The following is a 27,629-nucleotide window of genomic DNA, read 5'->3' as shown; positions in this document are numbered from 1 at the left end:
GTGAGAAACTAGTAAGCTTAGAACTCAGGCACAAATTGGTCCTCAAAACATTTTCTTAATGAAAATACATTTTTTTTTACTTATTTATTTTTTAAAGATTTTATTTATTTATTTGACAGAGAGACAGCGAGAGAGGGAACACAAGCAGGGGGAGTGGGAGAGGGAGAACTGGGGGAGTGGGAGAGGGAGAAGCAGGCTTCCCACTGAGCAGGAGCCCGATGTGGGGCTCGATCCCAGGACCCTGGGATCATGACCTGAGCCGAAGGCAGACGCTTAACTGACTGAGCCACCCAGGTGCCCTGAAAATACATTTTATTATTTTATTATTTTTATTTTATTTTATTTTTATTTTTAGATTTTATTTATTTATTTGACAGAGAGAGAGAGCAAAAGTGGGGGGGCAGAGGGAGAAGCAGGCTCCCCACTGAGCAGGGAGCCCGATGCGATGCGGGGCTCAATGGACCATAGGATCATGACCTGAGATCATGACCTGATCATAACCTGAGCTGAAGGCAGCCGCTTAACCGACTGAGCCACCCAGGCACCCCTGAAAATACATTTTAGACAAAAAAAAAATATTTCACAACAGTTTTCAATGTTTCTCAGAGTAAAAAATATAAATTTTCTTAATATAGTCTAAATCACAACCAAAAAGATAATTTAATGTGAATCTGGAAGTATTTTTCTATTAGAAAGTCACTTGATATTAATTGTTTTTGTATGTTTTTGCAATTTAGCAACTATAAACTATTGCTCAGTGAGAATCACTCCACGGTAAAAATTTGTTCCAGTTACCAAGTGGACACCAAGCTCCTTGCTTTGATATACTTACCTGTTAAAGAGTCTCGTGATTTTTATTCATTGGGTGACATTGTTGCAAATGGATGCAGTCTGGATGGGAGGATTATTAACGTGCTTGCGGCGGTGAGGTCGGTAAGTTAAAGCCTCAACAAAGCCACCCTCTCTTTGGTGGGCAGTCCTATCACTTCCCTTCTGTTTGGAAAGTCATAACCAGCTGGAGTCAATTTTCTTGATCCATAGTAACTTGAATTAAGAAAATGGTGGCACTTCTCATCAATGTCAGAGGAGCAGTTTATCTGGGAATGAATAGCAAAATAAAATTGAATTTGAATGTTAAATGCAGCACACTCCTAAATGATCTACTAACTGTGAGAGCTTTGCATACTTCGGTGAAACAAAGACACAAGTGGAAAGGGTAAATTCATGGACTTGAAGATTTGCATGGAGTTTCTCGAGGGGATGTAAGTTGGAGGACTCATGGAGTCCACTCATGTGTGTGCTCAGAGGTGTCCTGAGATGGGCGTGGGCATACCCATCGTGTGGCTGGCGTGACCTCGTGCAGGCATCATGGGGCCCTGGGGAGCCTCCCAACAACCCGTACACCATCACCTCCCTCTTACACAGTTGCTGCAGTGAGTTTCAAACTTTGTTGGACAGACTGGTCACTTGGCAGACATTCAGAGGTAGATCTCAAAAGTACAGTTTCACAGACACAAAAAAGTACATGGAGAAAATTAAAGGGGCAGGACCAATTCCTCAACGTGGGGAGTGAGGATAGTCAGAGACCACATACAAAAGCGTGAAATGTTGTAAGTAATTGCTCATTGCTTTTCTGTATTAAATGACAGTGTCAACTCTCCCTGTTGACAGGCCTATGACGGTGGAGGCCACGACTGCTTTATTGTCCACCCTAGCCCCAGCCTAGCCCAGTGCCCAGCACAGTGAGCATTCAGTGTAATTCAGGACAGAGGAATAAATTCCCTCCGTGACAGTCTTGAACAATACGAGAAATCACTTTCTAGGCAATTTAGCTTCAATCTTACATAAAAGCAGGATATTATCTTGATTTCCCTGCAGTTCTATACAATGCCATTATATTACAATGTAGTTAGAATTTTCTCAAACTCAGTATAAGCAAAAGCCTGCGACAGCATTTTCCACTTCCCCGGCCATGAGTCTGGCACGCTCTTTTGTAGGAAGACATGACTTCTTGTGTGTATGTCTTTCTTCTACCATTTTGCTTCCATCCCTCTTACATTTCCTTTTCTTCACATTTTTGTTTAGCCCTTTCTCTCTTCCTTCTCACCTTCTCTCTCTCTTCACGTTAGAATCCTCTTCATAGAATTCTCTTGTGTGCTGGGATATGTCAGACCTCTGTCATACTCTGGCTGTCCTTTCCTCTGACTTTCTTTCTAGATCCTGCTTTTGTGCAGGCAGCTGCAAGTCTTCCTTCAGCTCCTTCCCCTGGAGCTCAGCTCTGAAGGAATGCAGTGGTGACAGCAGCATAAGGGGGCAGCCAGCTGACCAGGCTTGGGCCACTGTTACGCAGCTGGCAGAGGGGCCTGCTCTTCCCTTTGAGAACTCGCTGTGGGTACAGAAGGACCTCTGAGTTTACTCCCACTTCCATGATCCTCTTACCCCATGTGGGTCAAGCTAGACGGTGTGTCAAGGTGGCCTCCCGTACGTCCCTCATTTGGTCTTCACCACCTTATTCCCACGGAGGGAGCAAAGAAGGCATTGGATCCTACCTGTGCCAGCAAGCTGAGGATGCTGAGGTGTAGGAAGACTGAGTTCTTCCAGTCACATATACTCCATGCCAGGCTCTGCGCTAAGCCATGGGTGTCACAGATGTTGAAAATATATTTTCCATCCTTAGTGAGTCCACCTAGATGCCGTACGGGGGCTTGTCATGGAGCATTGTTTCTGACATGTTGAAAAGACCCCACAGTCTTTTTTTTTTTTTTTAAAGATTTTATTTATTTATTTGAGAGAGAGAGAATGAGAGACAGAGAGCATCAGAGGGAGGAGGGTCAGAGGGAGAAGCAGACTCCCTGCCGAGCAGGGAGCCCGATGCGGGACTCGATCCCGGGACTCCAGGATCATGACCTGAGCTGAAGGCAGTCGCTTAACCAACTGAGCCACCCAGGCGCCCCAACCCCACAGTCTTAAAGCACATATTTTTGTCTCTTCCTTCAATCAAAGTGTGTAACTTACAAATTCAGCTAAAGACACCTAATTTAGAAATAGATGCTTTTAAAGCCTTCAAATATATATTAGTGAATAGCAAATATATTGCTATTTTGATTTTTTAATTAGCTGTTTAAAAGGTAAACATTTGAATGTTTCCACCGATAAACATTTATGTACCTCTACAACTGTAGGTGAAGAATAATGATTTCCTTCAATTTCTAAGGTTGGAGAGCCAAAATACTTTACAACTTCAGACCGGAGAAAAGGCCAGAGGTGTGAGGTGAAGCTCTATGATGAGACAGAGTCTTCTTTTGCAATGATATGGTAACTTCCTACATCTGTTCCAAACCGTGAAATCCCTGCTGTTAGCACCAAGACAGAATATTTTTATTTTATGAAAAAGATGATGGATTTCATAGTAGGAGAGGAATAATGATGGAAGAGAAATCATTATTAAAAAGGAAACCTTGCTCTTGTACACTGAGCGTTACAGTCTGTGCTGTAAGATTACCTTAAAATGAGCTCTTTGGACAGCACAGGATTATTTGGATGGACTCCACGATGACTGGTTCATTCCTGTCCTCTGCTTTATAACAGTGTGATTCATTAGGTCCCATTGGTAATGAACCAGCCAGATTCTCTGTGATTGCTGGGGTAATGCCCTGGAGTCAGGCCACAGGAATATGGTGGAAAAATATCCTGAAGCACCGCAGGGTAGAACATGGCATTGTTCAGACTCCAGATTTGAAGTGAATTTGAAACAGGCCTTCAACCCATCAAGTCCCCTGAACAGTTTATCCAATTCAGGGCCCTCTCTTAGTGGTCTGACAGAGTGGTTGTAAAGGCTTTGGATTTGTAGTCACTTGGTTCTAACTAGCCTGGAGCAACCTAAGTAGTGGGGAAAGAAGGAACTGATGAGGCAGAAGTTGTCAAAGATGAATAGTGTCTAAGGATTGACTTATCACATGGACGTGAAATGCCCTGTGAAATAGACAGTGAATCCTGCAAAACACAGGAGAAGCCAACATCCTTCACTTGTGCCTTTGACAACTTGGGCAATTGTTAACTCCAGCCATTAAGACATTCTTTTTTTGGCAAATAATGTGGTCACTGCCACTTTTTTCTAACATATTCACTTTTTTACTTCTTTTTTAAAATACGCAGTTGGGATAATGAATCTATCCTGGTTGCACAGAGCTGGGTGCCACGAGACACAGGTATGATACTGCAATGATTGTGTTCACTGTTTATCATTTTTTAAACCCCCTTCCACATAAAAGTTGTAAAATGTCTTTTTTCCCCCTAAACAGTAATATTTGCCTCAGACGTAAAAATAAGTTTTGACAAATTTCGGAACTGCATGACAGCAACTGTAATCTCAAAAACCATTATTACGACTAATCCAGGTAAAAGGCCATCTGAAATGTTGTGTCCCTTTGGAAATGACTATGTCACACATTTCAGTGTTTGTACAATGTATTTAAGAATGAAACCAAGGGGTGCCTGGGTAGCTCAGTTGGTTGGGCGTCTGACTCTTTTTTTTTTTTTTTTTTTTTAAGATTTTATCTATTTGACAGAGAGAGAACAGCGAGAGAGAGAACACAAGCAGGGGGAGTGGGAGAGGGAGAAGCAGGCTCCCCGCCAAGCAGGGAGCCCAATGTGGAGCTCCATCCCAGGACCCTGGGACCATGACCCGAGCCGAAGGCAGACGCTTAATGACTGAGCCACCCAGGCACCTGGGCGTCTGACTCTTCTTTTGGCTCGGGTCATGGTCTCTGAGTTGTGGGATTAGCCCCAGTCGGGCCCAGAGTCTACTTAGGATTCTCCCCCTCTCCTTCTGCCCCTCTCTCCTCACTCACACATGCATGTGTACACACTTTTTTGCTAAAAAAAAAAAAAAAAAAGACAAAGCTTGGATTTCATTTGAATTAAAAGTGAAAGTTGCTTTATATGCTTTACATTTATATTTCTTTTTTTTCTTTTTAAATATTTATTTATTTGACAGAGAGAGACACAGTGAGAGAGGGAACACAAGCAGGGGAAGGGGAGAAGCAGGCTTCCCGCGGAGCAGGGAGCCCGATGTGGGGCTTGATCCCAGGACCCTGGGACCATGATCTGAGCCGAAGGCAGACGCCTAACGACTGAGCCACCCAGGCGCCCCTATATTTCTTTTTTTTTTTTTTAGATTTTATTTATTTATCTGTCAGAGAGTGTGCACAAGCAGGGGAGCGGCAGGCAGAGGGAGAAGCAGGCTCCTTGCTGAGCAGGGAGCCTAATGCAGGACTTGATCCCAGGACTCTGGGATCCTGACCTGAGCTGAAGGCAGACGTGTAACTGAATGAGCCACCCAGGTGTCCCTTTACATTTATATTTCTTAAACTTACAGTGAGCTATATCTTTGATGTCCTTACTAAAGAAAAGAAATGTGAAAAACCAGACTCATTTTTATTTTTAAAATTATTTATTTATTTATTTGAAAGAGAGAGAGAGAGAAATAGCAAGCACGAGCAGGGGAGAGGGGCAGAGGCAGAGGGAGAAGCCGACTCCCACTGAGCAGGGAACCCAACTCAGGACTCGATCCCAGGACCCCGGGATCATGGCCTGAGCTGAAGGCAAATGCTTAACCGACTGAGCCACCCAGGCACCCCCAGACTCATTTTTAAAGCATCATCCCTTGTGATGATTCTGGTGAGATCAATGTAATTGATTGGATCACCTAAATTATTGACTATTTTATTTTTTAAAAGATTTTATTTATTTATTTATTTGACAGAGAGAGAGAGACAGCAAGAGCAGGAACACAAGCAGGGGAGTGGGAGAGGGAGAAGCAGGCATCCCACTGAGCAGGGAGCCCGATGTGGGGCTTGATCCTAGGACCCTGGGACCATGATCTGAGCTGAAGGCAGACGCTTAACGACTGAGCCACCCAGGCGCCCAATTACTATTTTAAAAATAAGTACAGTTTTACTGTATTCAAATAACTTAGTACTGGAACACGGAGAACATACATGTCACATCATTAGTTCATATCATAACAAAATGCCCAGAAGGCCCACCAGAGTGGTTATTGAAAGGAATTATAGCTTATTCCAACATGCAGTCTGGGAAACAGGGTCTGGGGAGACGTGAGGGGTTGGTGACCTTAAATATCCTCACAGTCCTCTGTACTGCAGATAGAGAGATGAGTTCAGCACCGTGGAAGAATGCAGAATTCCCGTGGTCCTTCCCAACCTCAGGAAGATGGAACTGTAATAGTGGGTCATTTCTGACAATAGCTCCCTCTGCTGGTTTCTAACAAAGCATCAACAGTGACTGATTTTTATTTTATTTTTTTTTAAAGATTTTATTTGACAGAGTGAGCAAATGAGCATGACCAGGGGAGAGGGGCAGAGGGAGAGGGAGAAGCAAGCTCCCAGCTGAGCAAGGAGCCCGACATGGGATTCGATCCCAGGACCTGAGATCATGACCTGAGCCGAAGGCAGACACTTCACCGACTGAGCCAGCCAGGTGCCCCTACAGTGACTGAGAATTACAAAGCAATTTTATGTCTTAGGCCAAACCATTATCAGAATTTTTTAAAGTAGCATTGCTATGAGATATGACATAAAATGACAAAACTCTGTACTACATAAGTGCACTAGACCTTGTGCATCCACCGAACACCATGTCCCTGAAAGTGGCATCATGGAAGGTGATGTGACATGCACATGCTGTGTGCAGGGCATCGTCCTGGGGGCTAGTGACAAAACACAAATTTCTCTGCCCATGTGAAGCTCACATTCTAGCAGGAGAGACACGGATGATAAACGATAAAGATAACACATCTGTGAATTATGAAATATTGAAGAAGAAAAAGAGGAACAGGGTCAGGAGAGTCCAGGGTGACATGGTATATAGGGCAGGTTGCACTTTACAGAGGGTAGTCAGGTAGGCCTCCTTGGGAAGGTGACATTTGAGCAAAGACGTGATGAGGCAGTGGGGGGTTAACCCGGGAAAGAGCACCAGGCCCTTAGTACTGAAACAGCCAGTGCAAAGGCCCAGAGGTTGGCATGTGCCTGTGTGAGGGCAGAACAGCAAGGAGGCCAGTGTGGCTGGAGCTCATGGAGCACGGGCAGGAGGAGGAGTCAAGGTCAGAGGAGAAGGGTAGGTGTCAAGAAGGCCTTACAGGCTAATGAAAGAATGTTGGCTTTTACTCTGTAGCAAAGGGTTTGGAACAGAGCAGTGGACATTTTCTAAGTACTGAAAGGATCACTCTAGCTGCTTTGTTGTAAATTGATGGTGACACAACCACAATCTATTCTCAACATTTGGGACAAGAGTGCCACTCTTCAATTCCTTTTTTTTTTTTTTTTTTGAGGGGCGTACTATGGTTTATTATTTTTAATAACTCATTAATATTAATAGTTTTGTTAGTATTATATAGAGTAATGTCAATGATTTTATTTTATTTTTTTTTAAAGATTTTATTTATTTGACAGAGAGACAAAGCGAGAGAGGGAACACAAGCAGGGGGAGCGGGAGAGGGAGAAGCAGGCTTCCCGGGGAGCAGGGAGCCCGATGTGGGGCTCGATCCCAGGACCCTGGGACCATGACCTGAGCCAAAGGCAGACGCTTAACGACTGAGCCACCCAGGTGCCCCAGGCCTGGGAAAATTTCTAAAAGACAATTGGATTTGTCTGTTGGAAAAGGTTATCAAGCTTGATAGGACGCTTGTATCAATAACTCAAGGCTAAGTTAATGAAACACATATTCAGTGGATGTTATCTGTTTGATTCTGAACACAGCCTGAAAGGGGAAATGCCAACAGCATTAGAATAAATGCCTGTTTCTCTAAGAGACAAAGGAGAGTACTTACAAGGGTGCGTGAATTTTAATGTGCTTCTTTAAATCAGCCTTGTTTGTAACTTCCTGGGCTACACCCACCAAGTACAAACTAAAAACCTCCAATGGCTTAAGCTTTCATCCTAGCTTTCGTTATGGCTTTCTCTGCCCCAAAGAGTGTCCATCAGACAGTCCCGGATAACCTTGTCGTCAGGAGGGATCTTTACAGCAGTGCCTGCAGGAAGCCCCGGGGTTTTATTTCCGCAGCCTCACTCCAGCACCTGCTCCTGTCTGGTGTGCAGCACGTCTGTCAGTGGTTCAAAAACATCCACTCATTCACTCATTAAGTTACAGATATCTCTTGAATGCCTTTTATTTGCCAAGTACTGAGATAACATAAGTCCTTTCAGGAACAAGGCAGGACACGATAGGTAGATGGCCAGATGAGTAGGACAGTTGCTATATTAGGTACTGGAACTACAGAGCTAAAGAGGCAGACCCCTGCTCACAAGGGGCTTCAGTCTAGTTATGTGAAAGAACAGTGGTTAGATGCAGGGTTGGATGGGAGAGAGGAAGAAGCCCCTGCCTTTGCCCCAGGGGTCAGGGGGCCAGGGGTAAAAGCACCAGCACGTTTGCAGAATGTCAGAGTGGGTGAGGGAAGGCTGAAAGGCCATCAAGCGTTGGAGGCCGGGGGGCTTGAGGTTGAAGGGTGTCAGAGTCACATGGGAGCCCTTTTTCAAAATCACATTCTTGCCTTTGGCCACACCATCTGACTATTCCTGAGAATACTTGTGTCCCAAGTCAAGCAGCAAGGCTTTCAAATACACTTAAATTTTTTTTTTCTGCTTAGAAAAGAAATACATAGAAAATTCAGAAAATACATAATAGCAAAAAGGGAAAACAATGAGCACCTATAATCTTACCATCTTATAAGAGAATCATTTCTTTGGTGTATACTCTTCCAGATAATTTTGCATACCTATGTATATATATGTTTTTTTTAATTGAGAGGAAATTGCACCAGGTCGTTCTATAAGCTGCTCTTTAACAATATCTGGTGTATGTCTCTTCATTTAGTAGACTACCACGTCACATGGCTGTTTGGCTGCATAATAGTCTATTTGACTATGTTTATATATGTCTTCACTTTTACCATTAAAAATAATATTGGATCGGGGCGCCTGGGTGGCTCAGTTGGTTGAGCGACTGCCTTCGGCTCAGGTCATGATCCTGGAGTCCCTGGATCGAGTCCCGCATCGGGCTCCCTGCTCGGCGGGGAGTCTGCTTCTCCCTCTGACCCTCCCCCCTCTCATGTGCTCTCTCTCTCTCATTCTCTCTGTCTCAAATAAATAAATAAAATCTTAAAAAAAAAAATATTGGTTCATTCACAGCTATTTAAAAAGTAATCAGGGTCGCCTGGCTGGTTCAGTGGTTAAGTTTCTGACTCTTGATTTCGGCCCAGGTCTTGATCTTAGGGTCATGAGATCAAGCCCTGCCTCTGGCTCCATGCTTAGCATGGAGTCTGCTTGAGATTCTTACGTAAGTAAGTAAATAAATAAATAAAATCAATCTTGGGGTGGCTGGGTGGTTTAGTCAGTTGAGCAGCTGACTCTTGATTTCAGCTCAGGTCATGATCTCAGGGTCCTCAGATGGAGCCCCATGTTGGGCTCTGCACTTAGTGGGGAATCTGCTTGGGACTCCCTCTCCCTCTCCCTCTCCCTCTGCCCCTCCCCCCTGCTTACCTGTGTGCTCTCTCTCAAAGAAATTGTTTAAAAAAATAAAAAGTTATCAGTTGCTTTTCACTTATTATGCATCTTTTATTTAAGATACCCCAGAAGCTAACATCCTATTGAATTTTATAAGAGAAAATAAAGAAACAAATCCTCTGGATGATGAGATTGACAGTTACTTGAAAGAATCTGTAAATTGTAAGTGACCTTTAAATCTTATTTTTGTTTTACATAGTAAAAGATACCATATTCTTATCCTGTAACTGCTATATTTCCACTTTTTAAAAGGTAGTTTAAAACTTTTAGAGGTTTTGGGGCACCTGGGTGGCTCAGTCAGTTGGGCGTTGACTCTTGGTTTTGGCTTGGGTCGTGATCTTGGGGTTGTGGGATCAGGCTGCATGTGGGGCTCTGCACTCAGTGCGGAGTCTGCTTAGGATTCTCTGCCTTTCCCTTTCCCTCTGCTCCTCCCTCTGCCCCCACACACTCTCACTCTCTCTGGAATAAATAAATAAACAAATAATCTTTAAACTTTTAGAGGCTTCTATAACCTTTTGCCAATCTGATGGAAGTTAAAATTGAGCTGATTGCCTTTTACTTATTAATTTTTTTTAGATATATATATATTTTAAACATTTTATTTATTTATTTGACAGAGAGAGATACAGCGAAAGAAGGAACACAAGCAGGGGGAGTGGGAGAGGGAAAAGCAGGCTCCCTGACGAGCAGGGAGCCTGATGTGGGGCTCAATCCCAGGACTCCGGGATCATGACCTGAGCCGAAGACAGACGCTTAATGACTGAACCACCCAGGCGACCCTCTTATTAATTTTTAAGAATTATTTATATATTCTGGATATGAGTCCTTTGTCTCCTTTAAAGATTGCTAGCATCTCCCACGCTGATGGTTGCCTTCCCATTCTTTTAATGGCATCTTCCAATGACCACAAAGTCTTTATTGACATAAAATGAACTAAATTTCTCATTCTTTTCCCTTTTTTGCTTGTTTTTGCTGTTATGTCCATTTACACAATCAGTTTCAATATAGCAAATGTAATAATTTTTCTGTTGCTCAACTGAAGCTATTACGTGTTCTCATTTGAACTTTATAGCTTTTTCTATTTGGATATAATCCTTTGGCATTCTTAGAATATATAGAGAGCTGTAATAACTACTTTTTATTTTTAGTAAATACAATAGTTGATGTCTATACAGTTGAGCAATTAAAGGTAAAAGCTTCAAAGAACGAAGGGAAGGCTGACCCTTTCTACGGCATTCTTTATGCTTACATTTCTACGCTGAACATTGATGATGACAGCACAATAGTAGTTCGACACCGATGGTAAGCAGCCTGTATTGTCAGCAAATTCATTCTTGTAAGAAATAAAGACCAACTATTGTTAATAAATTTTAAGCTCTATTAAAGTTAAAGCTATTCTTTGACATAATAGTTGTTATGTATTTTAAAGAAATGTATAAATAAATAACCCATACTGAAGTTTCCAAGGCACACTATGTAGATTCAAAGGTTATAATTACCTGTTAAAGTAAAATTTGATTTCCTGTGTTTCTGCAATCCTAAAATATAAAGACAGAATGCTGCCAGAAACTTTTTTTTTTTAAAGATTTTATTTATTTATTTGAGAGAGAGAGAATGAGAGAGACATAGAGCACATGAGAGGGGGGAGGGTCAGAGGGAGAAGCAGGCTCCCCGCTGAGCAGGGAGCCCGATACGGGACTCGATCCCAGGACTCCAGGATCATGACCTGAGCCGAAGGCAGTCGCCTAACCAACTGAGCCACCCAGGCACCCTGCCAGAAACTTTTTAAAGATTTTATTTATTTGAGAGAAAGAGAACATGAACAGGGGGGAGGGGCAGAGGGAGAAGCAGACTCCCCACTGAGCAGGGAGCCCGATGTGGGACTCGATCCCAGGACCCTGGAATCATGACCTGAGCTGAAGGCAGGTGCTTCACCGACTAAGCCACCCAGGCGCCCCTGCTGCCAGAAACTTTTAACTGAGATGACAAACTGTTGTTTTATATTAGAATATTATTTTGGGGGGCACCTGGGTGGCTCAGTTGGTTAAGCAACTGCCTTCGGCTCAGGTCATGATCCTGGAATCCCGGGATCGAGTCCCGCGTCGGGCTCCCTGCTCAGTGGGGAGTCTGCTTCTCCCTCTGCCCCTCCCCCCTGTTCATGCTCTCTTTCTCTCAAATAAATAAAATCTTTAAAAAGTTTCTGGCAGGGTGCCTGGGTGGCTCAGTTGGTTAGGCGACTGCCTTCGGCTCAGGTCATGATCCTGGAGTCCTGGGATCGAGTCCCGTATCGGGCTCCCTGCTCAGCGGGGAGCCTGCTTCTCCCTCTGACCCTCCCCCCTCTCATGCTCTCTCTATCTCATTCTCTCTCTCTCTCAAATAAATAAATAAAATCTTTAAAAAAAAAAAGAATATTATTTTGGTTGCCATGTCCTATAGCAATGCAAGGGACAGCATTTAAAAAAAAATTATTTTCAGCCACATGGTGAATATGATTTACAGCCTTTCCTAGGTCAAAGTTAGTATCTACTTTTTTATAAAGGAAACCCCAGGGATTTAATAATATTAGCTGAAAGATGCTTGGCAAGAAACATCTAAAATGTTACTGTGAAATTCTACGAATTTTTGTAATTGAAAATTTTACTGAGGGGCACCTGGGTGGCTCAGTCAGTTAAGCATCTGACTCTTGAATTCAAGTCTTAACCTCAGGGTTGTGAGTTCAAGCCCCATGTTGGGCTCTGTGTTGGGCATGGAGCCTACTTAAAAAAAAAAGAAAAAACTTATTGAGATAGTTCTAGATTCACATGGAGTTGTAAAAAATAATACAGAGAGGGGCACCTGGGTGGCTCAGTCAGTTGGGCCTCTGCCTTTGCCCCAGTCATGATCCTGGGGTCCTGGGATTGAGCCTGATGTCAGGCTCAAGGAGCCTGCTTCTCCCTCTCCCTCTGCCATTCCCCAAGCTTGTGCTCTCTGGCTCTATCTCTTGCTCAAATAAATAAATAAAAATCTTAAAAAATAGAGAGAACCCACATACACTTTATCCACTTTCTCCCAATGGTAACATTTTATGAAACTATAGTATTACATCATAGCCAGGATACTGACATTATTTCAATTTGGTGATTTTATTGAAATTTCACCACATTGACATGCAGTCGTGTGTGTGTGTGAAGTTCTATATGGTTTTATCACATATGCAGGTTTGTGTATCTACCACCAAAGTCAAGATATTGACATAGATTTTGAAAACATTTTATGATTTGGTATTAAAATTGAAAAAACCAATGTGGAGGCTGCTGTGTAAGTCAAGTGTTTATTTTTTGAAAAACATTTTTCAAAAACTTTTGGAAAATTTTATTGTCTCCCTAATTTTTTCCTATATCTTTAATATTGATATCTGAGGAAAAGCGTCTGAAATTTACCTTAAAAGTGATCTGTGCCCAGACAGGAAAGCACTATTTCAGATCACACCCTCTACTTGAGAAATTTAAGTTAGTCTTTCTGTCCAAATTGGCTAATGTAAGACCTGCCTCAAAATATGGAATAGCATGTAATCACCCCTTAGAGGGAGAAGTGTGTGTCACTAGCAGTACTAAGAGCATTTTGGGTGTGAACCTGACCAACCCTAGGATTCTTCTGTCAATGTGCCGAAGCCTAGCACAGAAGCATCAAGCGAGCATTCATGGACCTCAGGCTTTCTAGGCACACGACAGGACTCCTCCCTCGGAACCCTGAGCCGGGGAGACTAGGTGGACATACCCGCAGTAGCGAGGAATAGGATGGGACAGGGCAGAGGTGGGGCTAAGGCATCAGTTCTGTGGCTGTTGGGAGCCGGGAAGGGGTGAAGGAAAGGAGCCCTAGCAGGGGTAGGGTAGGACGCAGGGCGGTATAAATGGGATTAATTGTATGTTGTGTTGTTCCTCATTTCGTATGTCTGTCTGGCATCCTACACCGCGCTGAGCACTCTGAAGTTACTCTGATTTAGACTAGGGATCAGGTTGGTCATTTATGGCCTTCACATTTTATCCTTGTCTTTGTTTCTTTTCAGCTCCGGCTGTGGTTATGTTGTAAAGGAAGCATCCAGCACTTGTACTGCTTGCAACAAAGATTCTTTGGAATTTAAATCTGTTTTTCTCAGCTTCCACTTGCTAATTGACCTCACTGACCACACAGGTACCCTCCATGCCTGCAGTCTTACAGGAGGGGTTGCTGAGGAGACTTTAGGCTGCACGGTAAATAACAGAAAGGAAGATGTGTTTAGAAATAATTCCAAAATGAATTCCCTTCCCCCCAAGTATAGGTTATTTCAGTGAACAGTTGATAGAAATTAATTCATTAGTAAAGAGGTCTGGGGGAAAAAATCAAGCTTGATTTAAACATGCATTGTTTTAATGAACAAATAATTGCATGTTGTGTATTCAAATCACAGCTGATTCTGCTGTTGGGTACAGCGGCCGAGGCTCTTGACTGCCGGAGAGAAAGAAGGCACTTTTTTTTTTTTCTTTTTTAAGATTTTATTTATTTATTTGACAGAGAGAGACACAGCGAGAGCAGGAACACAAGCAGGGGGAGTGGGAGAGGGAGAATCAGGCCTCCCGCCGAGCAGGGAGCCTGATGCGGGCTCGGTCCCAGGACCCTGGGATCATGACCTGAGCCGAAGACAGATGCTTAAGGACTGAGCCACCCAGGTGCCCCCAAGAAGACACTTTCAATAGTCGAGTAACAGTGGGTGGAACAGCACATTGGAGATGTTGATAGGTTAAGGCAGAAGGAGGGTATGGTGATATTTCACCAACCAGCTGAAGGAAGTCACCACATACAGAGTCAGAACACACACAGCTCCCTCCTCCTTCAGGAGGACAGCAGATACTTAGTAGCGTGTGCTTTGACGGGCACTTGGTTTTTCTTGTTAAAGCCAGCTCCTGCAGTTTGCTATTAGCCCCCAGCCCTACTCTGTCTTTAGTTCGTTAAGGGGAGTTCTCTGGGTTGAACCACCTGACTGGTTTCAGAGATTCAGTTCGGAGCCTTTCTGACCTTATCTCCTCCATTAAGAGAATTGAGCTGTAATTACTATAAATAAAATTCCATTCTAGTGTGCAAAGCCAAGTTTCACATTGTTAAGATGAGTTATTTATATGGACTTTGGAAATATTTGATTGTTTTAACCAGGTAAATGAGTTTCTTGCAATGACGGATGAACAGAAAACAGCACTGAAGTGGCAATTTCTTCTGGAAAGAAGCAAAATTTATTTAAAAGTTAGTGTATTTTACAGTACTATATCATTCTATATATTCAAGTAATAAGAAAATCCTAGAGTATGACCTAATAAATTAGGGAATTTGTTATTTTTAATAATGTCCAGTTTCCAAATATGCAGAAGAATTTGGCTAACATGGAAACAATGCAGGTAATCAGGTTTGTTTTGTTTTGTTTTGTTTTTTTGTATAGTATAAAGGGATTCCTCATGACACCAAAGGAATAGACCAACATGGGTGTCTGGTTGACTCAGTCGGTAGAGCATGTGACTCTTTTTTTAAAAAATATTTTTAAAGTTTAAAATCAATTAATTAACATATAACATATTATTTGATTCAGGGGTACAGGTCTGTGATTCATCAGTCTTACATAATACCCAGTGCTCATTACAACACATACCCTCCCCAATGTCCATCACCCAGTTACCCCATCCCTCCACCCCCCTCCCCTCCAGCAACCCTCAGCATGTGACTCTTGGTCTTGAGGTTGTGAGTTTGAGCCCCACGTCCGGTGTAGAGATTACTTAAAAATAAAATCTTGGGGGAAAAAAAAAAGAAATAGACCAACAAAGACAATATCTGTTATGTTTAGTCCAAGGAGGGCCCTGGGCTGTAGAGTCAAAGCTGGTCCCCCACCCCTGTCCCACCCCCATCCCGCCAGTGTAGCAGTGCTCCTCACTTCAGTGAGAAGTATCAGGTGGCACAGTCACACAGGGGAGAGATGGACTGGGTTTGAACCCCAACTCCACCACTCCTCAGCCTCTTTGACCCTCTAGAGCTCTGTGATCCTGCATCTCTAGTTGGAGCAGCACTAGCAACGCTTCAGTGTGAGAGGATCATAGAATCTTAGTATTAAAGGTATAAAGAGGGAGTGAGACAAACTCCTTTTGTTTTGCAAATGCAGAAGGTGGGACCCAGAAATGTTGCTACCTGTGCCAGGTCACAGGTGAGATGGGTTACAGCCTACGCTGTCTCTCCTATCAGTCTCAAATGCTTTCTTCTCCTTTACACTCTTAAAAAAGTTTTCAAGCTTTTGTCTAAGAGAGTTGTATCTGTCGGTATTTACTGCACTAGAACATGACATTGAGAATAATTTAAAACCTGTCCAGGAGCCCACATTCCATTAACAGTCAGCAATGATATCATCTCATGTCCCACAGCCTCTAGAAAACCACAGTGTGTTCTGCCCAAGAGTGAGAGTGAGAAAGGCAAATGGCGTCTTAGTATAATCTGAAAATAGTTGTGATCTCATGGGTACTCTGAATAGTCTTGGGGAACACTGCACCTGCTCCAGCTAAGCCTCAGAAACAGGTGTGCCCATTTCCCATGCACCGAGGCACCCAACAATGTCAATTATTTTAAATCAGTTAAAACAGAACATGTAATTTAAAAAGTAAGAACTCATGTATTTCTGCTAATATGACAAAAAAACAAGTATTGCTATAGAGATGGGCCATTTTGTATATTTATCATATTTCAATTAAAAACAATGGCTATCAGGGGCACCTGGGTGGCTCAGTCGGTTGTGTCTGCCTTCCGCTCGGTCATGATCTAGGGTCCTGGGATCAAGCTCAGCAGGGAGTCTGCTTGTCCCTCTGCCTCTGCTCATACTTTCTCTCTCTCAAATAAGTAAATAAAATCTTTAAAAAACAAACAAAAAACAATGGCTACTTAAAATGGTGCAGTTGGAGGGATTTCAAAGCAAGGTATTTTAATATCTTTTTAAAAAGATTTATTTATTAGAGAGAGCATGAATGGGGGGAGGAACTGAGGGAGAGAGAGACTCTCAAGCCAACTCTCTGCTGAGTGGAGCCCGACATGAGGCTTGATTCCAGGACCGTGAGATCATGACCTGAGCCAAAACCAAGAGTCTGACGCTCAACCAACTGAGCTACCCAGCCGCCCCAGTATTTTAATGTTTTAAAACACATGGGGATATGAACACAAGTCCTTGTAAGTCTGATATTAGTGTCAAAGAATGATTTCCAAAAAGGGTAAATCCATGACTCTTATACAAAAATAAAATGAATGTGTCAAAGATTTAATTCATTAATCAGTGAAGAAACTAGGAAGGGGTTCTTAAAAAATGAATTCAAAGAAGAATTAGAAGAGTAGACACAGAGGCCAACAGTCAGCAGTGCTGAACTGGGGTTATGTGTAGATGACAAAACCCGCCTCTTCTGCAGGGCAGCGCCGACTACATCTTCACACAGACAGGATGCCTTTGGATTTCCCGAATAGGACTGCTTTTTGCATCATTATCTGTTTTCTACAACATGCTGTTGAAAATAGCTCAGCCATGGCCACGAAAGGGGCCGAGCCCTACAGAATGAGGCCACCCAGACCGTGGGAGGAGCGCTCCAGTGAAAGACGCCCACTTATCCTCATTGCCCACCTTGGCCTTTCACAGTGCTTCCTGACGTTAGTCTTTCTGCATCATCACATCCCCAGAGCCTAACAGACTTGGGTTACTACCACAGGTTAATGCCTGTCACAGCTGCTAGTTTGAACACACTTTATTTTTGCATATTATTATTATTTTTGCATATTATTTCTTTATTTAAGTCATCTCTACACCCAGCGTGGGGCTCGAACTCACAACCGGGAGATTGAGAGTGGCATGCTCTTCCAATGGAGCCAGGCCAGTGCCCCTTGAACACACTTTAAACCCTTCTTTTGTAGGTGTTGGATTTGAAACTCCAACTTTCCAACCAAAAGAGATATGTCATGAGAAAAGTAATATAGATTTTTAAATTTTTTTTATTATTATTATTTTTAAGATTTTATTTATTTATTTGACAGAGAGAGAGATAGCGAGAGCAGTAACACAAGCAGGGGGAATGGGAGAGGGAGAAGCAGGCTTCTTGCCGAGCAGGGAGCACAATGTGGGACTCGATCCCAGGACCCTGGGACCATGACCTGAGCCGAAGGCAGACGCTTAACGACTGAGCCACCCAGGCGCCCAATATAGATTTTTTTAAAGATTTTTTTTTATTGGGCGCCTGGGTGGCTCGGTTGGTTAAGCGACTGCCTTCGGCTCAGGTCATGATCCTGGAGTCCCTGGATTGAGTCCCGCATCAGGCTCCCTGCTCGGCAGGGAGTCTGCTTCGTCCTCTGACCCTATCCCCTCTCATGTGTTCTGTCTCTCTCAAATAAATAAATAAAATCTTTAAAAAAAAAAAAGATTTTTTTTAAAATTTATTTACTTGACAGATAGCACAAGTAGGCAGAGTGGCAGGCAGAGGGAGAGGGAGAAGCAGGCTCTTCATGGAGCAGGGAGCCACCCAGGTGCCCCAATAACATAGATTTTTACAAAATTACCATCGAGAGCCAGATCTGTAATTTCTCTCCGAACTCCTCCCGATGTGAACTCGCTCCATCGTCTTACAGCTGTCACTAGAATTTATGCTCACACCTACAAAACAGCTCATTGTGGTTCTCTACTGCATTCTCTGTTGTCACTAGTTTTCAACTTTATATACATAGCGATTTTTTAAAATTAACTCCTTGTCTCTCTCTTTTCTCCCTACAGTTTTTTTTATCACACAGAGCAAGGGGTGGATTGAGAATTAGTGTGCTCTCATGTAAGCTCGCAGACCCTATTGAGGCAAGTAGGAATTTGTCTGGACAAGGAAATATTTAAAACAAGATACTTTAAACCCTGGACAAGAATATGAGTTTCAACTCTCTTGAAAGTGGAAAATGAGTTTGAAAATTATGGATAAAATTTTATTTTCAAAGGTGGTAAAAATGTTTCTATAAATTGTTATTATGTTTCCTTCTGGAGTTGGTTAGGGGGTAAGTCTTAAAATCTCTCATTCACCCCAGCTCCTTTCTTAGATGGCTTTTTCTACTGACTTTGCCCTCTCTCCCCAAGTTGGGAAATGTTTGCGTGAATTAATAAACAAATTTAATCTTCCCCACAGATACCAATGATTTCTTTTCTTAAGCCCCTTTCCTCTTTGTCTTGTTTCCCTGGAGAAAGATCAGAACCTCCAAAAATGACCTCTCTGGAGCTTGGCGGTGGCTGAGACTGCTCTCCAGGAGCTGGTGGGTCACAGGTGAGGGCTTCTCGGTGGTGTAGGGTGGGAACAGCGGAAGCCTGCGGGCAGTGCTGGGCAGCAGCTTTGAACACTGAAGAGCTTCTCTGATCCTTGCCCTCTCTGATGACACATGGGGCCACCCAGCCCTTGTGAAGGCTGGCTGACTCAGGGGTGATATGTGTGAGTCTGAATCACCTGGGAGGAGACCAGCCTCAAAAGTTCTAGGAGTGGTGCCAGTCTGGGACCTGGAAGGGCAGGGCTGCTTGGACAGGACGCCGACCCCCATACCACCCACTGCACTGGTCCTAGCCAAAGCCCCAGAGTGCCGTGCTCAGCCCCACACCATTCCGAGTCACTTGCTGCAGGGTACAGGCCTACCAGCATGGTCAGTGCTGGCCCATAGTCTGGGAGGTTTGCCATTTCCGGAACCCACCACAGGAGTGAAAAACAAAAAGTAAGTATCTGAAACTCTTACAAAGCTGGTGTTGGGAGATAAACTTGTCAGTCTCTGGCTTTTACAATAGGCAGCCATGGCCGAAGGGCATGAGCGGACCCTAGTGTGTCCGAATTGTGGTAATAAACGAGGCAATGGAGGCCTTGACCTAGTGTGTGGACAGGGAGTGTGCCTGATAAAGAGCTTCCTTCCTCACTCCCCTGGGGCAGGGTATGGGTGTGTTAAGCAAGGTGACTCCAGAAGGCAGACAGAGAAAGAAGGTGGGAGAGTGGTGGAGGGGGAGGGTTCAGGCTTGGGAGGAGAGAGAAGTGAGGGTGCCCACCTGGTGGACACATTCACACTCTCTGTTGATTAAGCAACAGTGGGTGTCCAAGAGCACAGGAGACCAGGAAGGACACCTGGCCCGGGTGGTATGTCAGAAATGGCTATGCCAGGCCTCCTGGTGCCCTGATTTCTGGCAGCAGGTCCCAAAGCACCAATGCCTGGACCACAGGTGCAGGTACCAGCTTTGTGGGCTCCTACTGTCCAGGGGCTTCAGTTGCCCACTGGCCTCAATAGCATAATACAGATGCCTAATATAGGCATTCTCAAATTAGGCTTATATGTCATACCCAGTGTTCCCCAGCCACAGTGGTGGGCCCTAGCAGGGCAGTGGAGGGATCTGAACCACCTCTTCACTGCTACCTTGGTGACCTCTCAGTCCACCAGCATTTAACCACGGAAATCCCATGCCCGTCCCTGGAGGGGTCCCCAATTGCTGATTTCATCTGACGCCATAGGAATCTACAGGGCTAGGTGTCAGCCACACCGAATCAAAGGGGCTTGCCAAAGTTTAAACTACACATCTGTGAAGTGAAGATGACAAATTGGTTGATATCTAAAATTTGGTTGTAGAATAGCCAGAATTCACGCACTCAAAGGCATAAAGGAAGAAGCATCCCGTTCCATCACTACAAAATACACGAGTCCCTGTCCAGCACCTCCACTCGCCACTCCTCTCCAGGAGCTGCTTTCCTTGGTCCTGGCATCTTCCCATCCACAGGTTTGCTTTGCTTTATGTAAATAGTGTGGTGACTCTAGGATTTTTCCTAATCTACTAGTGGTTGCTTTCAGTAAGATTCTCCTTTCCTGATTCTGCTGTGCACATGGCAGAATATGTGATATACATTACATAAAATTGACCATTTTAACCATTTTTAGGTGTAGAATTGAATGGCTTTAAATACATTCACAGTGTTGTGTTAACTATCACCACATCCATCTCCGGAACTTTTTCATCTTCCCAAACTGACACTCTGTCCCTGTTAGATGATCGCTCTCCATTTCCACCTCTCCAGCCCCTAGTAACCTCTGATCCGCCTCATGTCCATGCGCTTGACAACTCTGGGTACTTCATATGATATGTGACTTTTTGTGTCTGGCTTCTTTCTCTGAGCACGATGTGTTTGAGGCTCACCCATGTCTCATCAGCCATCAGTGCTTCCCTCCTTCTTGCGGTTGAGGAGTTTCCCACTGTATGGATGGACATTTTGTTCCCCCATTCATCTGTCTGTGGACATCTGGGCTGTTTCTGCCTTTTGGCTCTTGTGATCAGCCAATCACAGCTGCTGTCAGCATATGCTTACAAGCATCCTCATGTTTGTGTGTCTTTCCTGTCATATGTATTCATCTGTCTTTGTTAGAACATATGGTTTGCAAGTACAGGTTACTCTATAATCTGTGTTTACACTTAATACTTTGTAATAAAACTTTTTACCTTATTCAATATTTGACCTAACTTTAATGGCTGTACATCTTTGCATTATATGAATGTAGGGTAATGAATGTAATTAATCCAATACTGTTAGACATTTAAGATGTTCCCCATTTGTTGCTATTGGAAATGACAGCTGTAGCTAAATTTTTGTCCGCATTCTTAATTATTTCCTTGGGATAAGTTTCTGGACATTAAATTGCTACAATAATATTAACAGCTAATATTATTGAGTGCTTTCAATGTGACAGACACTATAATAAACACTAATAGAATGCAATTATTATTATTTTTTTTGAAGATTTTATTTATTTATTTGACAGAGAGTGAGCACAAACAGGGGGAGGGACAGAGGGAGAGGGAGAAGCAGACTCCCCACTGAGCAACGAGCCTGACCTGGGGTTCGATCTCAGGACCTGGGATCATGACCCAAGCTGAAGGCAGGTGCTTAACCAATTGAGCCACTCAGGCGCCCCTAGAACTCAATTTATACAAGGACTGTTAGTTTGCCCATTTTACAGATGGGACCTGAAGTCCCAGCTGCATGGAGATGGTTGTGTGGGCAGGCTCTGTTACTGCAGGCTCATACTCTATGTGCTGCTTCCAGGATGGTCTCTGGCTCTGAGCTTCTCCATCTCTGGTTCTCCTTTTGTAAACAGGGATAACGATACCAACTTCTCTTGGTGACTGTCAAGACTGAGTACATCCATATATGTCAGGTGCTTGGACTCACACAACCCAGTGCATGATCAGGGAGTATGTTATTGTAAATGTTGAAGGAGAGCAGTTTCACTGTCACTCATATTTGGCAATGTTTTTGTTGTGTGAATCCTATTCTGCTTTTATAGTTTGATTTTTTTTCCATAATTGATTTTTTTTTTTTTTTTAAGTAGGCTCCACACCCAAGGTGCGGCTTGAACTCATGACCCTGAGATTAAGAGTTGTGTGCTCGGGGTGCCTGGGTGGCTCCGTTGGTTGAGCATCCAACTCTTGGTTTTGGCTCAGGTCATGATCTCAGGATCTTGAGATCAAGCCCTGCGTTGGGCTCAGTGCTCAGCACAGAGTCTGCTTGAGATTCTCTCTCTCTCTCTCCCTCTGCCCCTCCCCCCATGCGCTCTCTCTCTCAAATAAATAAATAAGTCTTTAAAAAAAAAAAGAGTCGTGTGCTCTACCAACTGGGCCAGCCAGGCATCCCTATAGTTGAATTATTATACTTACTTTATTCTTTCTCTTTAAAAATTTTTTTTAAAGATTTTATTTATTTATTTATTGGAGAGCGAGCGAGAGAGAAACAGCACGAGAGAGGAGAGGGTCAGAGGGAGAAGCAGGCTCCCCGCTGAGCCGGGAGCCCGATGTGGGACTCGATCCCAGGACCCTGGGATCATGACCTGAGCCGAAGGCAGTCGCTTAACCAACTGAGCCACCCAGGCGCCCAATACATGAAGGTTTTTAAGCATATTTGAATTAATCGTATTGAAAAGAAATATAAAATTTACCTGAAACCAAAGATACTACACCAACATTAATACCACAGATGTGCCCAATAGTCTCATTAAAACAATAACTATAAAAATATGAAAAGATGTTAATCAATGAAATGCAAATTAAAATGACCATAGCCATAGGGAAGCCTGGGTGGCTCAGTTGGTTTAAGCATCTGATTTTTGGTTTTGGCTCAAGTCCTGATCTCAGAGTTGTGATCTCAGGGTCTGAGACCGAGCCCTGTCTGGCTCCTGGCTCAGCAGGGAGTCTGCTTGAGGTTCTCTTTCCCCCCCACCACCCCTTCCTGCCCCCATGCTCGCTCTCTTTCTCTCTAAAAATATTTTTAAAAAATGATCACAGCCATGATACCCAGCATTAGCTAGGGTGTGCATTAAAAGGTATTCTTAAACACTCACGTCAAGTACAAATTTGTGTATTATTTTCCCATGGCAATTTGGCAAATACATAATTTAAAGTGCAAACCATCTAACTGATTTCACATCTATGCTTTTCCCTAGGGAAATAAACATATGCTCCCAGTGGAGGATGTTCCTCACATCACTGTTTCTAATAGCAAAACATTTGAAACCTAGCAGCCCGTAAGGGAATGTTGGGCCCCACCCAGACCCCCTGGACCCTCAGGCACACACACACCTATCCCTCAGCTTCTCTGAGAGGTGGAGAATTACCTGGGGGAAGTTATGGGAGGGGTGGGGAGCAGATTCCGACAGTGACTTCCCCTTGGGACGGTCAGTGGACTGAAGCTCATCTCTAGCTCTGAGACCAGCACGTTCTTTCTTAGTTTGCTCTCTGCCCTTTCTGCTTCCTCTGTACTTTTCTCCTAAGAGTGCTCCTTCAGTAAACCGTATGAACAAGAACCCCACCTTAGCTTGGCCTCTGGGGTACTCAATCTAACGCACGGCATTAAAAGGGATTATGAAAACCTATATTCGCTGACCTGGAAAGATGTTCACAGTATATTAAGCAGATGTAAAATACTCACTTTCATAAAATCTCAATGAAAAAGCGCAGAAGAACACATGTGAAGCCATACATTCTACATGAACTAATATACTGTGGAATTTTTTTCTTAAGTGTGGTAATGGCATTGTATCTATATAAGAGAAGGTCCTTATTCTTAGGAGATGCATACCGGAAGGGTAGAGTTTTTCTGCAACTCATTTCCAGTTTTCCAGCCTAAGTTGTTCAGGCATGCATATATGCGGAGAGAGACGGAGTATGGAGAGACGCAGAGAGAACAAACATAACCAATACTAACAATTACTGAATCGAATGAAGGGTGTGTAGAGTTCACTGTATTAGTCTTTCAACTTTTTAGTAGGTTTAAATTTATTCAAAAAGTTGGGGGGAAATGTGCCTCCTGGGTGCTAGGACTACTGTGATTTTAGCAAGATCAGGAATTGTGGAAATTGGTGTCTCTGTTTTTTATTCTTGAAGCCAAGGACTTTGTGTGCTACACCTGCAATTCTGTTGTCAGCTGTTTGTGACAAAGCTCATGCCACCACAGTGGTGAACATTGACCTCTCTGGGCTATTTGTGCCGCCCAAGGGGGCTGCTGTGAACCTGCTCCTGCCTCACACCTTTTGGTTTGCTTTGAAGTCTGTCAGCTTGGTGGGCTTGTCTCAGCTGAACCTCATGTCTGCTGGTTAGACTAATACACGTTCAGTATGAGCACACCCTTGAACCAGCTCTTCTGCCTATGGGAACCTAGCCCAATGAAGTAACCACAAATGTGCTCATTCTACTAGCAAATGATTAGAAACCATTTCAATTGCCAACAATGGAGGACTGATTTCAGAATCTTTTTTTTTTTTTTAAGATTTTACTTATTTATTTGAGAGAGAGAGAGAGATCATGAGAGGCGAGAGGGTCAGAGGAGAAGCAGACTCCCTGCTGAGCGGGTAGCCCAATGTGGGACTCCATCTGGGACTCCAGGATCATGACCTGAGCCGAAGGCAGTCGCTTAACCAGTTGAGCCACCCTGATTTCAGAATCTTACACAGTCACTAAAAATAGTGCTGCAGAAATGTGCTGCCCGACAGAGAGTCACAACACACTGTGAGGAAAGCAGGTTAGGAAATTTGAGTTATGGGCAAATCTTATTTTAAGAATTGCAATCAGGGGCGCCTGGGTGGCTCAGTCGTTAAGCGTCTGCCTTCGGCTCAGGTCATGATCCCAGGGTCCTGGGATCGAGCCCCGCATCGGGCTCCCTGCTTGGTGGGAAGCCTGCTTCTCCCTCTCTCACTCCCCCTGCTTGTGTTCCTGCTGTTGCTGTCTCTCTCTGTCAAATAAATAAATAAAATCTTTAAAAAAAAAAAAAAGAATTGCAATCACATCCACAGATTTGGAAGAAGGTACACTAAATGCTTCACTCGGCTGTCTCTGGGTGAATGGAATTTTGGGTATTCTTGAACTCATCTGTAATAAACACCTATTGCTTGAGCAATTAAAATAAGAAACTTGATTAGAAGATAAAACAAGATAGTATGACATTTAATAAGTCTAATCCTGGCACTTCTTCACAATAAATTATAAATTAAATGTGGGGGTTGCCTAATACCTACATGTTTGAATCTTCTTATGTATCTACCTGCAAGATGAAGCCTGCATAGTGGTCAAGACTTCATGTTTTGGTCCTAGGAAAGCTAGGTTATAACTTGGTTCTGTCCCTCAGCTGAGTGACCATAAAGCTAGGCTGGCTAGCCCCTAAATCTACATCTTCATGTTTAACAGGGATGGTAGTAATACCAATCTTACAGCTTTGTTGAGGGTTAAATAATACATGGAAAGCTCTTGACGCAGTGCCTAGCAGTACTAAGGGCTCAGTAAATGTGAGCTATTATTAAATTAGATGTCCTTAGCTTTCTGAGAGGGGCCTATAGATGTCTTGTTTCCATATCCAGCAGGAGCCCCTGCCTAAGCTTAAAGGGCACCACCGGGCACTGTGCATCTTGCCTAGACTTTTTGTCCACGGAGAGCAGGTAGGAACAAAAGTAGCTCTCCCGGGCTATTCAGCTTCCTCACCTTTGGTTGGAGGCAGAGGTGCTGATTAACTTTGTTAATAGAGCACAGTGCTCTAGAGGCCAAAGGTCAATGACCAAGGTCTGAAACCCCTTAATGAGCAAGTGTGCCTCCTAGCCACTAATGGAGTGATAAAAGTAAACTTTTAGGCCAAATAAAAGATAGCATTTTTATTTTATTTATTTTTAAAGATTTTATTTATTTGACAGAGAGAGACACAGCGAGAGAGGGAACACAAGCAGGGGGAGTGGGAGAGGGAGAAGCAGGCTTTCCGCGGAGCAGGGAGCCTGATGCGGGGTTCGATCCCAGGACTCTGGGATCATGACCTGAGCCGAAGGCAGACGCTTAATGACTGAGCCACTCAGGTGCCCCAAAAGATAGCATTTTTATTTGGAAAACAATTGTTTCAAAATTATCTCCCAAACTCAAATCTACAGGTCATGATGCAAATGACTGAAGTTGCCATTAATCGTTTTTAAATAATTTAAATTTAAATAATAAATTAAAAAACTTATTAAATACAATTTTAAATTAACTATGTGGAGTAGTGTTTATCCACATTTCCATGATAAGAAGCACTTGGGAGTGCTGGAGATTAATTCTGCTAATTAATACAGTGGACCTGGTACAGGCCAGTAATGTGGAAATTATTTTTACAAATACCTCCAGATAATTATCATGATCAAGGAAATTTAGAAAACATGATTTTCAAATTCCTTTGCATATTTTAAGTTTTGAATTACTGATCTCAGAATGCCCAATGAAAAGTCTTTTTTTTTTAAAGATTTGTAGTTATTTGAGAGAGAGAAGGGACGAGCAGGAGGAGGGGCAGAGGGAGAAGTACACTCCCTGCTGAGCAGGGAGCTTGACCCAGGGCTCAATTCCAGGACCCCCAGATCCTGACCTGAGGCAAAGGCAGATGCTTAATGGACTGAGCCACCTAGGCACCTCCGAATGAAAAGTCTTATCCAGTCCAGTTTTAGGAAAGGAAAGGAAAAAACATTTGTTTTGATAAATTCTCCGCTTTGGAAGCTTCACAAAAACTTAATTTGGTTGTTTCCTAAAAGACAATCTTCTTTCCATTTCTGGCCCAGCTTTTCTAGATCACATTTTCCTTGAAGGGTCCATCTTCCTTAAGTCATAACAATCCAATTAAATCATATTTAAGAATTAGTTTCTTACCGCAAACAAAACAATTAGTATATTAAAGGATTGTCACATTTAACAACCTTTGCTTGCTTCTGTCCAGCTCCCTTCTCTCCTAAAACTTAGTAAGTCAATACTCTGGCTTTTCCACCTTAAATCTCATACTGACGACCCCGTGTATGCCAGCCTGGATCTCATCGTTTTCTTTAACGGGTCCGACTCCCTTCGGCGTCCCGGTCAAGATAATATCTCCTTCTTCCAAGGTCATTATCTTAGAAACGTAGCTAATAATGTAGGGGATGGAAAAGATCATGGAGGATGTCTCACCCTCCTGCCTGAGTTCGCCGTTGACCTTGAGCCAGAGCTTCAGGTTGTGAGGGTCCGGGATCTTCTCTTTGGGCACGAACGCGCTGACCGGGCAAGAGGCGGTGAAGCTCTTGGCCAGCGTCCAGGGCAACCCCTTCTTCTTGCACTCGTCCTGCACGTCTCTGGCGGTCATGTCCAGACACAGGGCATAGCCGGCCACGTAGTCCATGGCCGCGGCCTCCGGGACGGCGCGGCCGCGCCTGCCCATCACTACGCCCAGCTCGAGCTCGTGGTGCAGGTTGCGGCTGTAGGCCGGCATGAGGATGGCCGAACCCTCGCGGACGTAGGCTGTGGACGGCTTCAGGAAGAGCACCGGCTCGCTCAGCACCACGCTCTGCATCTCCTTGACGTGGTCCGCGTAGTTCCTACCCACGCACACGATGTTCTTCCCCCACTCCCAGAAGCGGGACAGCGGCCTGGTGGCTGCCATGTCCCGGCCGGGTGCCCCTGGAGGTCACGTGACTCCGCCGGGACCCGGTCACCTGATGCCTACGGCGCCCGGGAGAGAACCA

General features: G+C 43.8%; 2 protein-coding genes across 11 annotated transcripts in view; one reads left to right on the top strand and one right to left on the bottom strand.

The window, feature by feature from the left end:
- MEIOB (meiosis specific with OB-fold) overlaps positions 1 to 19,602 on the top strand; it is a 31,910-nt gene extending 12,308 nt beyond the window's left edge. For 4 of the 10 annotated variants that reach the window (XM_045874691.3, XM_045874690.3, XM_064592318.1 and 1 more), the window contains 9 exons: positions 738 to 933; positions 3,215 to 3,315; positions 4,156 to 4,208; positions 4,302 to 4,397; positions 9,639 to 9,740; positions 10,727 to 10,880; positions 13,624 to 13,807; positions 14,745 to 14,831; positions 18,364 to 19,600. In XM_045874691.3, coding sequence (XP_045730647.1) covers positions 738 to 933; positions 3,215 to 3,315; positions 4,156 to 4,208; positions 4,302 to 4,397; positions 9,639 to 9,740; positions 10,727 to 10,880; positions 13,624 to 13,807; positions 14,745 to 14,831; positions 18,364 to 18,474 — 1,084 coding nt within the window. In that variant the 3' untranslated portion in view covers positions 18,475 to 19,600. Of the gene's footprint in view, positions 1 to 737; positions 934 to 3,214; positions 3,316 to 4,155; positions 4,209 to 4,301; positions 4,398 to 9,638; positions 9,741 to 10,726; positions 10,881 to 13,623; positions 13,808 to 14,744; positions 14,833 to 18,363 lie in introns of those variants that run through there. The other 6 variants (XM_054507434.2, XM_045874694.3, XM_064592319.1 and 3 more) reach the window with 6 other exon arrangements.
- A 6,160-nt stretch (positions 19,603 to 25,762) lies between these two features.
- Positions 25,763 to 27,547, bottom strand: FAHD1 (fumarylacetoacetate hydrolase domain containing 1). Its single transcript, XM_045874689.3, has one exon. It carries the CDS (start codon positions 27,545 to 27,547, stop codon positions 26,882 to 26,884), a length of 666 nt encoding a protein of 221 aa, XP_045730645.1. The 3' UTR covers positions 25,763 to 26,881.
- Between the last annotated feature and the right edge of the window lie 82 nt (positions 27,548 to 27,629).

The sequence above is a fragment of the Mirounga angustirostris genome, unplaced genomic scaffold (genome assembly GCF_029215605.1).
Source record: "Mirounga angustirostris isolate CCGP_5_RB_7025 unplaced genomic scaffold, mMirAng1.0.hap1 SCAF_5, whole genome shotgun sequence".
Classification (NCBI taxonomy): Eukaryota; Metazoa; Chordata; class Mammalia; order Carnivora; family Phocidae; genus Mirounga; species Mirounga angustirostris.
Note: the sequence above shows the minus strand (reverse complement) of the source record. Positions and strands in the feature narration are given on the sequence as shown.